The sequence below is a fragment of the Symphalangus syndactylus genome, chromosome 1 (genome assembly GCF_028878055.3).
Source record: "Symphalangus syndactylus isolate Jambi chromosome 1, NHGRI_mSymSyn1-v2.1_pri, whole genome shotgun sequence".
In the NCBI taxonomy this organism is placed as follows: Eukaryota; Metazoa; Chordata; class Mammalia; order Primates; family Hylobatidae; genus Symphalangus; species Symphalangus syndactylus.
In genome coordinates this window covers 23,636,411-23,649,356 of record NC_072423.2, presented here as the reverse complement: position 1 = coordinate 23,649,356, position 12,946 = coordinate 23,636,411, and the positions used below count along the sequence as shown (strand labels likewise).

The following is a 12,946-nucleotide window of genomic DNA, read 5'->3' as shown; positions in this document are numbered from 1 at the left end:
TCTCAGCACGTTGGGAGGCCAAGGCAGGAAGATGGCTTGAACCCAGGATTTCAAGACCAGCCTGGGCAACACTGCAAGAACCTATCTCTGCAAAAAATAAAATTAGCCAGACATGGTGGTGTGTGCCTGTAGTCCCAGCTACTTGGAAGGCTTGAGGCAGGAGGATTGCTTGAGCCTAGGAGGTTGAGGTTACAGTGACCTATGATTGCATCACTGCACTCCAGCCTGGGCAACGGAGCTGAGACCCTGCCTCTGAAAAAGGAAAAAAAAAAAAAAATTCAGGCAAGACAATGATTCATTAAAATTGATTTAATACTCATACTTTGTCTATCCAAGTAAGGTATATAAAGAGTTTGACAGGGCCAGGCACAGTGGCTCATGCCTGTAATCCCAGCACATGGGGAGGCCGAGGTAGGCAGATCACCTGAGGTCAGGAGTTCAAGACCAGCCTGACCAACATGGTGAAACCCCGTCTTTACTAAAAAATACGAAAATTAGCTAGGCGTGGTGGTGCACGCTTCTAGTCCCAGCTACTCTGGAGGCTGAGGCAGGAGAATCACTTGAACCCAGGAGGCTGAGGTTGCAGTGAGCCAAGATTGCGCCATTGCACTCCAGCCTGGGCGACAGAGTGAGACTCTGTCTCAAAAAAAAAAAAAAAAAGAATTTGACAAAAGAGAAATTATTAGAGGTGGAAATGTATTAAAAAGGAAAGAAAGTATTTTAATGTTTAGACAGTACCCAGAAGAATTGAACTAAACCCAATAATTAGCATTCTGTATTCGTCCTATAGTTGATATTTTTTATTTGGAAAAATAAAGATAAAAGATTTTATCACCTTTTAGTTATTTATGTGGTAAAGGATAAATATATATATATGATGAACCACATGCTGAGTTAATAGGCTGGAGTGACCATTACAGAGACTACCATTACCCTGTGGTAATGGTAACTGCATAGATAATCTGGCCTGGATAATCTGTCTTGTCACACTGATATCTAAACCTGCCAACTCAGGGATCTTTAACTGGGGCCTGTGGTATCACAGGGTTGAGACAGGTTGCTAGCATCTTTGTGGGCAAAGAAACTCCATTTGCTATTTAAAGTGAATAAGTTATTCCCTAATGTTATGGGGATTTTTAACTCTTGTGGATTGAAGGATACAAAATTTGGATTAGACGGGAAGAGTAAGTTCAAGAGACCTATTGTGCAGCATTGTAACTACAGTTAATAACAATGTCTTGTATTCTTGAAAATAGCTAACAGAGTAGATTTAAATGTTCTCACTACAAAAAAATGATAAATATGTGAAGTAATGCATATGATAATTAGCTTGATTTAGCCATCCCACAATGTATACATATATTAAAACATGTTTTACACCATAAATGTATGCTAATTTTTGTCAATTAAAAGTTAACTTTAAAAAATTGTGGGCATTTGTGAGTGAGATCAGAATGGTGGAAAACAGGAGGTGGATGAGGAAGCCTCGTTCTTTCACAGCAGATTAATAAATTAACTCTTAATTTATTAATTAGGCAGATTGATAAATTAATTCTTAATCTAAAGTGATCAGGATGCAAATTGTAACCTCACTTTTCCCCACCCCCCAGATGTCTGTTTAAACCCAGGGCCTGTTTTATTCTCTGTAATGTTGGAGAAGTCTGAAGTGGTCATAATGTAGATTTACATTAGATTAACAAGTATTCATCATCTCTGACAGTTCTGATGACCTTTACAAGAAACACAGCCAAGCTTCCAAACAGCTCTTTAAGTCTCTCAAGAAAATAGTGGATTAAGTACATGCTGCTTTTTCGGGAGAGAGTCTCTACCTTGGTCTAGGATTAAGCTAGAAAAAACAGACATACAGCCAGGGAAGTGAGACAAAGAAGAAACAATTAGGATTGTGAAATGCAACTGAGGAAAAACATAACATTTTCTCAGTTGACATTTGTAAAAGTTTGATTGAAGAACCCTTTATTTAATGCAGATCCTGTAAGTAAAGACTGCTCAGTTGTGTTTATTCAGAATCTCTTATGGGTAAAGCACCCAGCATTCTGGGACAACACAAGATACAAGCCCTACTCTGGAGAAGCATGCAGCCTTTGAAAGCTTGCCTTGTGACCCTAACAAGATTAGACTGATCTCTTCAGTGCGTATATCTATAGAACTTGTTTTTTGCTATGTAGAGCTTCTTTGCTCAATATTTGTTTACATAGTTTTCTCCTTCCTCCTTTTTTTGGGTATAGAAAGTATTGAAACACAAATAGTTCCAAGTGTGAATTTATATTAAAATGAATTTGTAGTTGCTCCAAGTGAATTTGTGATTTTTGGAGGGTAATTTTAAGTATTCTTCTACTCTTTTTCATTTTTCGGTCTTTTGTCCCTTTTTATACAGCTTATTTTGTAATAGCAGTCTCCGGAAACTACTGGCAGGACACAACCAGTTGGCAAGGCTGCCTGAAAGGCTAGAAAGAACCTTGGTGGAGGTCTTGGATGTGCAACACAACCAGCTCCTTGAGCTCCCGCCTAACCTTCTGATGAAGGCTGACAGGTAAAGCCGTTTGTCTTGTTTATCATCTGAGTCTATAAATACTCCCTCATTTGTATCTTTGTCTTTTGTGACCTGAGACTGTATAAACTTTCTGATTATGTGTCTGTCCCAGATTTATGAAGGAAATAGTTTTGCCAGCCATTTTACTGACCATTTTGTAGGCGATGGAGTCAGGAGCAACCTATAGATTCTTTATTAACTTTGCTGCTCTCTGGAGCAAAGTAGGTTACATTGTCCATAAACGTGTCATGGTGATGTAGGTGTAAAACAAGGATGAGAAGTGTGCTCCTCTGTTACTACCTGGTCACAAAACATGCCAGGCTTAGCTTAATTATCTTATGATTAATTAAGCTCTGTTCCCGCTTTCACGTTTGGGACTTTGGGAGATGGAGATGAATTGTCCCAGAGTTAGCTTAGTTGTTGTTATTGTTTTTTGTTGGTGGTGGTGTTTTTTGTTTTTTGATTTTTTGAGAGTCTCACTCTGTCGCCTAGGCTGGAGTTCAGTGGTGTGATCTCGGCTCACTGGAACCTCTGCCTCCCAGGTTCAAGCGATTCTCCTGCCTCAGCCTCCCAAGTAGCTGGAACTACAGGCATGTGCCACCATGCCCAGCTAATTTTTTGTATTTTTAGTAGAGGTGGGGTTTTGCCATGTTGGCCTGGCTGGTTTCAAACTCCTGGCCTCAAGTGATCCACCCACCTCAGCCTCCCAAAATACTGGGATTACGGGTGTGAGCCACCACACCTAGCACTTACTGTTTTTTAATCAGTCCTTCTTACCTTTATCATAATTAACTCTATATTCAATTCAATTATTTTGTTTTGAACAAACAAAATTTTCCTAAATTACTTGTATCATACACTAAGCATTTGAAGTTGTTTTGAATGGGAGGGAGAGGTTAATTTCAACATTAAATGAAGCTCTGTGATTTTGTTGTGATAAGTTGCCACATGCAGAATTTTCTTTAAAGAAAGCTTTAAGTAACAGTGGCTGTTAACTTACTTTGGAGCATCTTGTTTGCTTCAGAACCCATGTGCATCATTCTAAAATGTTTCATAACCTGAGTTATTTTGACTTCTGCTCCCATGTTTATTTTTAGGGAGTGACCATTACTTTAGAGACAGTATGAAGGATCTAACTTTTAGTGTATCTCATAATGAAGACAAAAAGTTAAATTTAATTTTGCTTCTAGAAGTGCAGAGAAGAGAAGGAAATGATGACAGATCTTTTTACCTTACAAAATAAATGTTGGCTGTGTTTCAGCATGTGTCATATTATGTGGGTAAAGTGGCCGCCTGCGATCTCTGGCTCTCCTAAGCCGAATTAGATTTCCCACTGCATGTTCCTAACTCCCTGAGCTTACTCCTGCCGTAATACCCATCACACACTGTATTGTAATTTCTTGTTCACTTGTCTCTCTCCATTATTAGATTACTAACACCATGCGGCTAGTGACTGTGTCTTAATTATAGTTTTATCATCAATATCTTACACTGTCTGGAATAAAGGAAAGTGCTCAAAAAATATTTGTGTAATAAATGATAGAGAATTTAAGGAATTTCAAATACTACCTTCATTCCTGGCTTTATATTTTTTTCTTCCTCATCTTTTCCATAAATCTTTAATAAGATTAAAAAAAACTTACTACAAAAATATGACTTACATTTGGTAAAGTGTCCAACTTTTAAGCGTACTGCTCAATGAATTTTTACATATTATAGAAATGGTTGCAGGGACCACCTTACCCAGAACAAGATATAGAACATTTCTAGGACTCTTCTTTTTCCTTTTATTCTGTTTTCCTCACTTAAAAAGAAAATTATTTTCAGTGTACTAATGTTAAGTTATAACGAATTCCAACTGGAATAATTATAAAGAAACAGTAGAACTATGAGAGAATGGAATTGTCATATTGTAATTGGCCAGTACTATGTCATCCTTCTGGTAAAAAGTGAAATGTTTCAAGATCATTGAAAGAATTCTTGTTTTTTGGTTTTGGGTTTTTTTTTGTTTTTGTTTTTGTTTTTGTTTTTGTTTTTGAGACTGAGTCTAGCTTTGTGGCCCAGGCTTGGAGTGCAGTGGTGTGATCTCAGCTCATTGCAACCTCCGCCTCCTGGGTTCAAGTCATTCTCTTCCCTCCGCCTCCCAAATAGCCAGGATTACAGGCGCATGCCACCAATTCCAGCTAATTTTTGTAATTTTAGTAGAGATGGGGTTTCCCCATGTTGACCAGGCTGGTCTTAAACTTCTGACCTCAAGTGATCCACCCGCCTTGGCCTCCCAAAGTGCTGGGGTTACAGGCATGAGCCACCACACCAGGCCAGAATTCTTGTTTTTACATTAATATCAAAGCACAGTGTGCAGAGACAGATGACTTTAGACATAATGCTTTTTGGTTGTGAATACTATAAAATTTGATTTCTTCTCCTATGGAGAATTATAAGTTATGTCATAATGAGAATCCACTTGTTCCCCTAGAGTTCTACACTGAATCTGTAGAACCAAATAAAGGAATGGATTTAGGTTTTAGGAGTCTGAGTGAAATAAAAACCATTTCTGAATCTGGCCAATTCTGGTAAGTTCACAACTATTAAAGGTTATCAGTGCTAGAATTTCCAATAGATAATAATCATTCTTTATTCATTCCTGAGAATTTGATTTTACAAGGACATTTCTGTGTTTCATTCTCTGGAGACTGTATTTTCATGTTTAGATGTGTTTGGACAAAGATTTAAGTAAGAACAGTTGTAGTTTTAGGGGATTGTGATGACTCCCAGGATTGAGAACCACTGCCTTCATTGTTGGCTTTGTAATTCTGTGCAGGTCATTCTAAACCTCAGTTTTCTCATTTTGCTGATTTGTACAATTCCCAAACGGTACCTGTATGTTGGAAAAGGAAGGATTGTGTGAACTGGAACATGAATGTGAACTGGACAAAGATGTGAACTGAGCCACTGGAAGTACACTGCTATCGTAAGCTAGGCCAGCAGTGTTAGCTAAAGGCATTTAGGCAGAAATCCCCGTACAAATAGACTGACCTGTCTACAGCCAGCTGCATTTTTGAAAACAGGGACCGTGGGGGACAATTTGCCAGCCTTTGGAGGCTGTGAGGGGAGGACAGGGCAGGGTAAATGCATTTCTGGCACAGGAGAGTTCTGGAGTAAAGGGTTGGGTGAATGAGAAGGGGCAAATACCTTGCTTTTATTTTATGAGAGTAAAACAAATGACCAAAAAATGGGAGCAATAAGAAACTTTTTCAAGAAGGCATATTCCCACACCTTTTGTTTTCCAAGCTCTAATTGCTACATCTTCAGCATAGCATAGCAACTGATTTAGTAGAATCAGAGAGAAAAGTTAAGATTGTTAATTACTTGGGCAGACAGGATTATGTGAATGGGGTGGGATAAATTTGATTAGCTGTTTTTTTAAACCCTATTTTTGTATTAGTTCACTTGTTAGAAGATAAGAAAAATAACATTTTCTAATGATTTCCACTAAACTATTGCCTTTAAAGGTTAATACTTATCCTCTTTGCACAACCTCAATAATGGAGATTTTTACCTACCTATTTTTAAAAATTTTATTACTTTTTTTTATTGAGGCATAATTTAAACTCAGGAAAATTTACAAATATTGTGTATTTGGTTTGATGAGTTTGAGGGGGGAATGAATAAACTAGTACTGACAGTTGTTGAAGTAGGCCAACCTGGAAAACATGAAATTTAAAATATTAAGGACAGCTTTTAGGAAACATTCTTTGTGACTGGCTTCTTGCAGGTGCTTTCAGTTGTGATTTGTTTTTGTTCACATGGTTCAGTGTAGCGGACATCTCACTGAGTTTAAATCACTGTGCTGGATGCACAGGACATTGAGAAATGACTAAACATAGGAATTATCCTCAAGAAGCTTACAGTCTAATGAAGAGTTTAAAGTAACTGCACAATAAACTATAGTGAAAGGTAGGTTTAAGAAGGTAGAATAGACGGAAAATTATAAGGTTGGTCTAGTATAATTTAGGCTCATGGTATAATGAGCAACATTTCGTTGTTGGATGATACAAAGCTATGTGTTTGGCAAATAGCTGCAGGCATTGGTGAAACTTTGCTTCAGTTGCCCTTCCATTCAGTTTGCTACGTAATACAAATCTTAAAAATATGTAAATTCCTTTTTTATTTTTTTTGTGATAATAAATTATGGTTACAGTTCTGTGTTTCATTATATAACTGAGGAAAAGGCTTTATATGTTTCAGTGGTTCGTGCTCTTAAGTAGAACTTGCACTACCAAGTGTCAAGAGAAATATCAGAGAAGCATGTGTTACTGGACACAGAACAGAAGACCACATTTTGACTCATGAGAGTTTTCCTTTGCTCTGAATTTTGCCTGCTAAAGCCAGTCTCATAGTTTTAATTACATGATACTGTCTGTTAAGTATTACAGGGCCAGACACAGTGGCTCACACCTATAATCCCAGAACTTTGGGAGGCCAACACGAGAGGATTGCTTGAGCCTAGGAGTTTAAGACCAGCTTGGGCAACATGGCAAGACCCTGTCACTACAAATTGGAAAAAAAAAAAAAAAAAAAAAAAGGTCAGGTGTGGTGGCACATACCTCTGGTCCCAGCTACTTGGAAGGCTGAGGTGGGAGGATCCCTTGAGCCTAGGAGTTTGAGGCTGCCATGAGCTCTGATCACACCACCTACACTCCAGCCTGGGTTACAGAGTGTGACCGTGTCTCAAAAAATGAAAAAAGTTATTACAGCTTTAGAATAGTATATATTAATCTGCTATACCTGGTAGCAGGAAGCTATTTGGTAACCAAATAAGAAACGGGAATCTACGCTACATTAGACAACTTTTAATCATCTTCATCTTCCTCTAAATACTTGAGGAAGATATTCTAATCTAGATCATGGGCCTAGATTTCTCATTTACCTGTCTTTTTAATTAGAGTTGAGGATTTTCCTGATGGAAACCCCAGAAGAGTTTCAGATAATTAGTTGTCATCAACAGATGGGTGCAGGGAGGGTAGACATTCTCCATGGGTCACCGGAGTGGATGAGACATTGCCAGAGGGACTGCCATCCTTCTGTTTCTTCCTGAAATCTTGGCAATGGCTGACTCCCTGTCCACCTAGCATCTGCATGCACATTTGATGGCCAGACTGCTTCTCCTGATAAAGTCAGCCTAATTAACAAAGCCAAAAATGGACCCTTTAAAGGAGAGTTATAGGTCCCTGCTCTGGGAGGGCAGCCAGGTCTGTTTTTATTCCTGGGTGGACTAGTACAAGGTATTTTCAGGGGCAGAAGTTGGGGAAGTGTATGTTCAAATGAGCTTCGTGGTAATTGCTCATGTGTGTTTATTAAATATTCCCAGAGTATTAGTCACATTACAGACCATAAGTTTTAGTGACTCAGAGAGAATATGTGTAAATATCAAAGGGACTAAAAGGGAACAGAAAATTTAGAAGAGCGTGATCCATTGACCATGGCAACTGGTGCCTTTTGGCAAAGACAGATATTTCTGGCATTTTAAAAATCTGCGATGTAGGCAACTATTTTTTTTCAGTGACGAGGGCTATCTTTTGATGTTCTGATGTATCGTGAAGTTCTGATGTTTTGAGAGTGAAATTCTGATGTTTTGAGAGTCACAGTGGACTAAGATAGTGTTTCTCAAAGTGTTTTCAGAATTTCCTAGAGTACTTATCAAACATGCAGATTCTTAGCTCTTATCTCAGGTCTTCTCACTTCGATTTTAGAGGGATAGTCTGGGAACTGTATGTTTATCAAGGCTCCCTCAGTGACTCCAGTGCAGATGGTCTGCTGAAAACACTGAAAGCTTAAGATGACCCAGGTACTACTGCTGAAACAAATAGATTTTTATAAAAGAAGGATTTTAATAGAAAAACTGAATGTGTCTAGAGATATTTCTAGATAACATATACATCCCCTCTCTGCTTTTTAAAGTGTTGTGTTTCTCAAATATTTTAAGGTATAGTTCTTAACCAGGGTTATTATATCAAAATCAACTGACAAGTTTTTCAAAACTAGAGAATCAGTCAGTGATGTTTAGAATACTATGAAGGGGAAGAGAATTTTCATTCTTTTCTCTCCCCTATTTCTCCCAAAAAGATCTACCTCAGTCCTGGAGAACGGAGTTGGGTGGGGGCATTGGAAAGTGGCTGATTATGTAATCTTAGCAAGGTTGGAGTTCTGGTGGCAAACTCCATTTTTATTAACCAGAACAAACCAGAAAGGTTTAGCCAGAAGCTTCCAAGCATTCATGTGTTCAGCTGTGAACATTTCTCTGAGATTGAAAAGAGGCCATTCGTGGATTATCAGAAGAGTTCTGCCTGTACTCTGAGAGACTACTTTGGTAATCTTTGCCCCTGTTTCACTGATGCTCCTAAAATGGATGAGATGGTCAAGTCCACCCTGCCAGTGAGGGGTGTGTGTATCCCCAGAAACCATGAAAATGCATTAGGACAGGGGTTTTTGCACCATGATGATTCTCAACTCTGCCAACCATCAGAATTCTGCTATATAGATTTTGAGGCCCCACCCTGGCCTACTTAACAAGAATATCTTCAAGTTGAAGTTGAGAATTCTGCACTAAGGAAAGCTCCCTAGAGAATTAGGAAGTGCAGCCAGATTGCACCCTACTGAGCTAGAGCATCTTCTGTGAGAAATATTGTTCCTTTAGCAGCGCCAAAATGTGGTAGCCCCCATCTTAATTCAGTGAGAGGGTAATTTATAAATAAAAAGAGAAATAAGCATCAATTCCCAGCAATTACACTTTGACTTTATCCCTGTTATACCCTAAGGTTTTGTGTCAAGCAGTGGCAGAATCAGAAAAACTGTGGGGAAGAGGGAAGAGGCTTTAGGTGGGTCTACCACTACCACCTAAGCTTAGGTATAAGTAAGTACAACTTGAAGGGATAGCAAGCCAGAAATACAGTTATTGAAGGAAGATTGGCAACTGGATTGGTAAAGAGGAAGCGAAGCAAATGGGGAAAACTAAAGGTTCTACAAGACAAATGAACCAGAACATCAGAGGACACACAGCCCTTCCCTACTCCATCCAAAGAGATCCCTTAATGCGTCTGCACTTATCTATGCTGATAGAAGTTACAGCACCGAACTAAGAAACTTGTAAAACAACCTGATACCGTGAAAATGACTGGGAAAAAGATGAACGATCTATATTGAGTTATTGGCTCCTAAAATGAGAAAGCAAAAAACAACATATGTCCACTGTCGAATAGTTCGTACCCCAAAAAATCTATTGTGAAGCCTAAGAAAACTATAAGACAACATTCCCAGCAAAATCAAATATAGTCAAGTGAACATTTTATGATATAAAACAAAAAAATTAAGGAACTAAGAACAAAGTGGACAAACAGGAAGGGCTGGAAAGAAGTGATTGAACTCAGAAAATGGAAGAAAATGACAGTTATCTGAGAAATGAGGAGTAATTACAGGGTGCCCAAGGGAGAATACACCTGAAAAATTAATAGGGGACATAAAAGAAACAAAGGAAAATGAAGAGAATGAAAATAAGATAAAGAATTATTTGAAAAAGTTAGAGATAAAATAGTGGAAATGGAAGACAGATCCAAAAGGCATAACATTTGTATATGTGTCCTTGAAGAACAAAGAAAAAAAAAATTGACAGAACTATTATTTAAAAATATCATTCAAGGAATTTTTTCAACAACAAACAAAATATCTTAAAGCACATGTGAAAAAGAGTATCGATTGGGTACCTGGAATAAACCCAGAATGTTCAATTTTAAAACTTATTATATTAAAACTATTAGATTTTGAAGATATAAATAATTATGACCACCAGTAAAAAGATAAAATAGTTTTAAAAGGCAAATATTTAGATTGTCATTAGACTTCTCAAAAACATTATACAATGCAAGGTAATAATGGAGTAATGTTTTTTAAAAACTTAATAAAAGATTGACTCAAGATTTTTATATCAAGCCAAGTCTCCTTTAAGATCTAAGTTATAGAAAACTGTTAAACATGTAAGCACCAAAAACATAAGCAACAACTAAAAAAATAAATTGGATTTGATCAAAATTTAAAACTTGTGTGCTTCAAAGGATCAAGAAAGTGAACGTGCAACCCACAGAAATATATCCGATAGGGGACTTGAAAGAACTCTTACAGTTCACAATAAAAAAGACAAATAGCTGAATGAAAATATGTTCACAGGATTTGAATAGACATATCTCAAAAGAAAATATACAAATGGCCAAGAAACACATAAAAAGATGCTTAACATCATTAGCCATTGGGGAAATGTAAACAAAAACCACAATCAGATATGACTTATACCCACTAGGGTGGCTATAATCAAAAAGACAGTAACAAGTATTGGACAAAATGGAGAGAAATTGAAACCTCGTACACTGCTGGCAGGAATGTAAAATGATGCAAGCACTTTGGAAAATAGATGGTCAGTTCCTCAAATAATTAAACACAATATTACCCAGCAATTCTACTCTTAGGTATATACCCAAGAGAAATGAAAGCATATATGTTTACACCAAACTTGTATGTAAATGTTGATAGCAACATTATTCATAACAACTGGAAAGTAGAACTCAAATGTCTATCACTTGATTAATGGATAAACAAACTGGTATAATAGATAGTGGAATATTAATCACCAGTAAAAGGTACTAGTATATGCAGTAACATGGATAAACCCTGAAAGCAGTATGCTAAGTGAAAGAAGCCAGACACAAAAGGACACATGCTGTATGATTCTTTTTATATGAAATATTTGGATTTGGCAAATCCATACAGATAGAAAGATTCAGGAGATGTGAGGAAGGGAGAAATGATGAGTGACTACAAATGGGTATAGAGTTTCTTTATGGTATGATGAAACTGTTGTGGAATTATATGGTGGTGATGGTTGCGCAAGTTTGTGAAAAAAACTAAAAAATCACTAAGTCACACAGTTTAAAAGGGTGTATTTTATATTATGTGAATTATGTTTCTATAAAGCTGTTTTTTAAAGACCTCAAGGACTTAGAGATCTGTGCACCCATGATCCCTTCTCCAGGAATCTACTAAAGCTGTTAAGTCTGATTCAAAACCTGTAGTCAGGTGTAGCTTTTTAGATATACACACACCGTAAAATTCATCCTCTTAAGAAAGTATGTAATCCGGTGGCTTTTAGTAGTAATTTAAATGAATTGTAACTTATAAATATATAAACCTTAGTTAATTCATTGTATTAGTCATATTTTAGGTGCTTAGTAGCCACATGTAATAGTGGGTACCATGCTGGAGAGTGAAGACATGGAACATTTCTGTCCACACAGAAAGCTGTATGGGCATGAGGTACCAGAAGATAAACTTATCCAACCAAGAAATAACTAGTATATTTTAGCAAAAGGAATGATAATGAGCATTTTGGTATATATAAATGTAGATTTGAGATTGAAAGGTGGGAAAGAGGGTGGAAGATTAATATACAAAATGTGGTGACAAACTGCTAGTAATGCAGCTTGACTGGGAGTGGTGGCTCATTCATGTAGTCCTAGCACTTTGGGAGGCCAAAGCAGGAGGATAGCTTGAGGTTAGGAGTTTGAGACAAGCCTGGGCAACATAGCAAGACCCTGTCTCTACAAAGAATTTTTAAAATTAGCCAGGCATGGTGGCATACACTTAGAGTCCCAGCTGCTTGAGAGGCTGAGGCAGGAGCCTCTCAGGAATCCTTGAGTCCAGGAACTTGAGGGTGCAGTGAGCTATGATTGGACCACTGCACTCTAGTCCGGGTGACAGACCCTGTCTCTAAAAACAAAATAAAAAATAATGCGCTTAGAAATGGGAAGAGAGAAAAAGGAGAAAGAGTAAAGTAGAAGGAGCTTATTGATTGCCATCTGGGCAATAGGTGTAACTTACAGAATGCTGACAAAAACTGGCAAGCCAGATAAGAAATGATTAAATAAAAATCCAAGGGGATAAGGTCATTTAATAAGACATAAGTACAAAGATAACCATAGAACAAAAATACCAACTTCCTTAAATACCAGAAAAATTAATGTATTAAAGGAGACATAATATATATCCTATAGAGAGGGAAACATGACAAATATGAATATGAAATAATTATGACAGAGTTGAGACTCAGATATATCAGTACATGTGCTTGAACCCAAGCTTCTATTGCCTTCAAGAGACCCATCTCACATGTAATGACATCTATAGACTCAAAGGGAAGGAGAGAGAGCGATCATGCAAATAGAAAACAAAAAAAGAGTAGGAGTTGCTATTCTTGTATCAGATAAAACATACTTTAAACCAACAACAGTAAAAAAAAAATTGCATTATATAATAAAGGGTTCAGTTCAACCAGAAGATTTAATTATCCTA

The 12,946-nt window shown here is 37.4% G+C and overlaps 1 protein-coding gene across 1 annotated transcript in view; it reads left to right on the top strand.

Moving 5' to 3' along the window:
- The window catches only part of PHLPP1 (PH domain and leucine rich repeat protein phosphatase 1), a 262,022-nt gene that overhangs the window by 197,453 nt on the left and 51,623 nt on the right, over positions 1–12,946 (top strand). Inside the window, exon 10 of the mRNA XM_055297160.2 lies at positions 2,396–2,551. Coding sequence (XP_055153135.2) covers positions 2,396–2,551 — 156 coding nt within the window. The remainder of the gene's footprint in view (positions 1–2,395; positions 2,552–12,946) is intronic.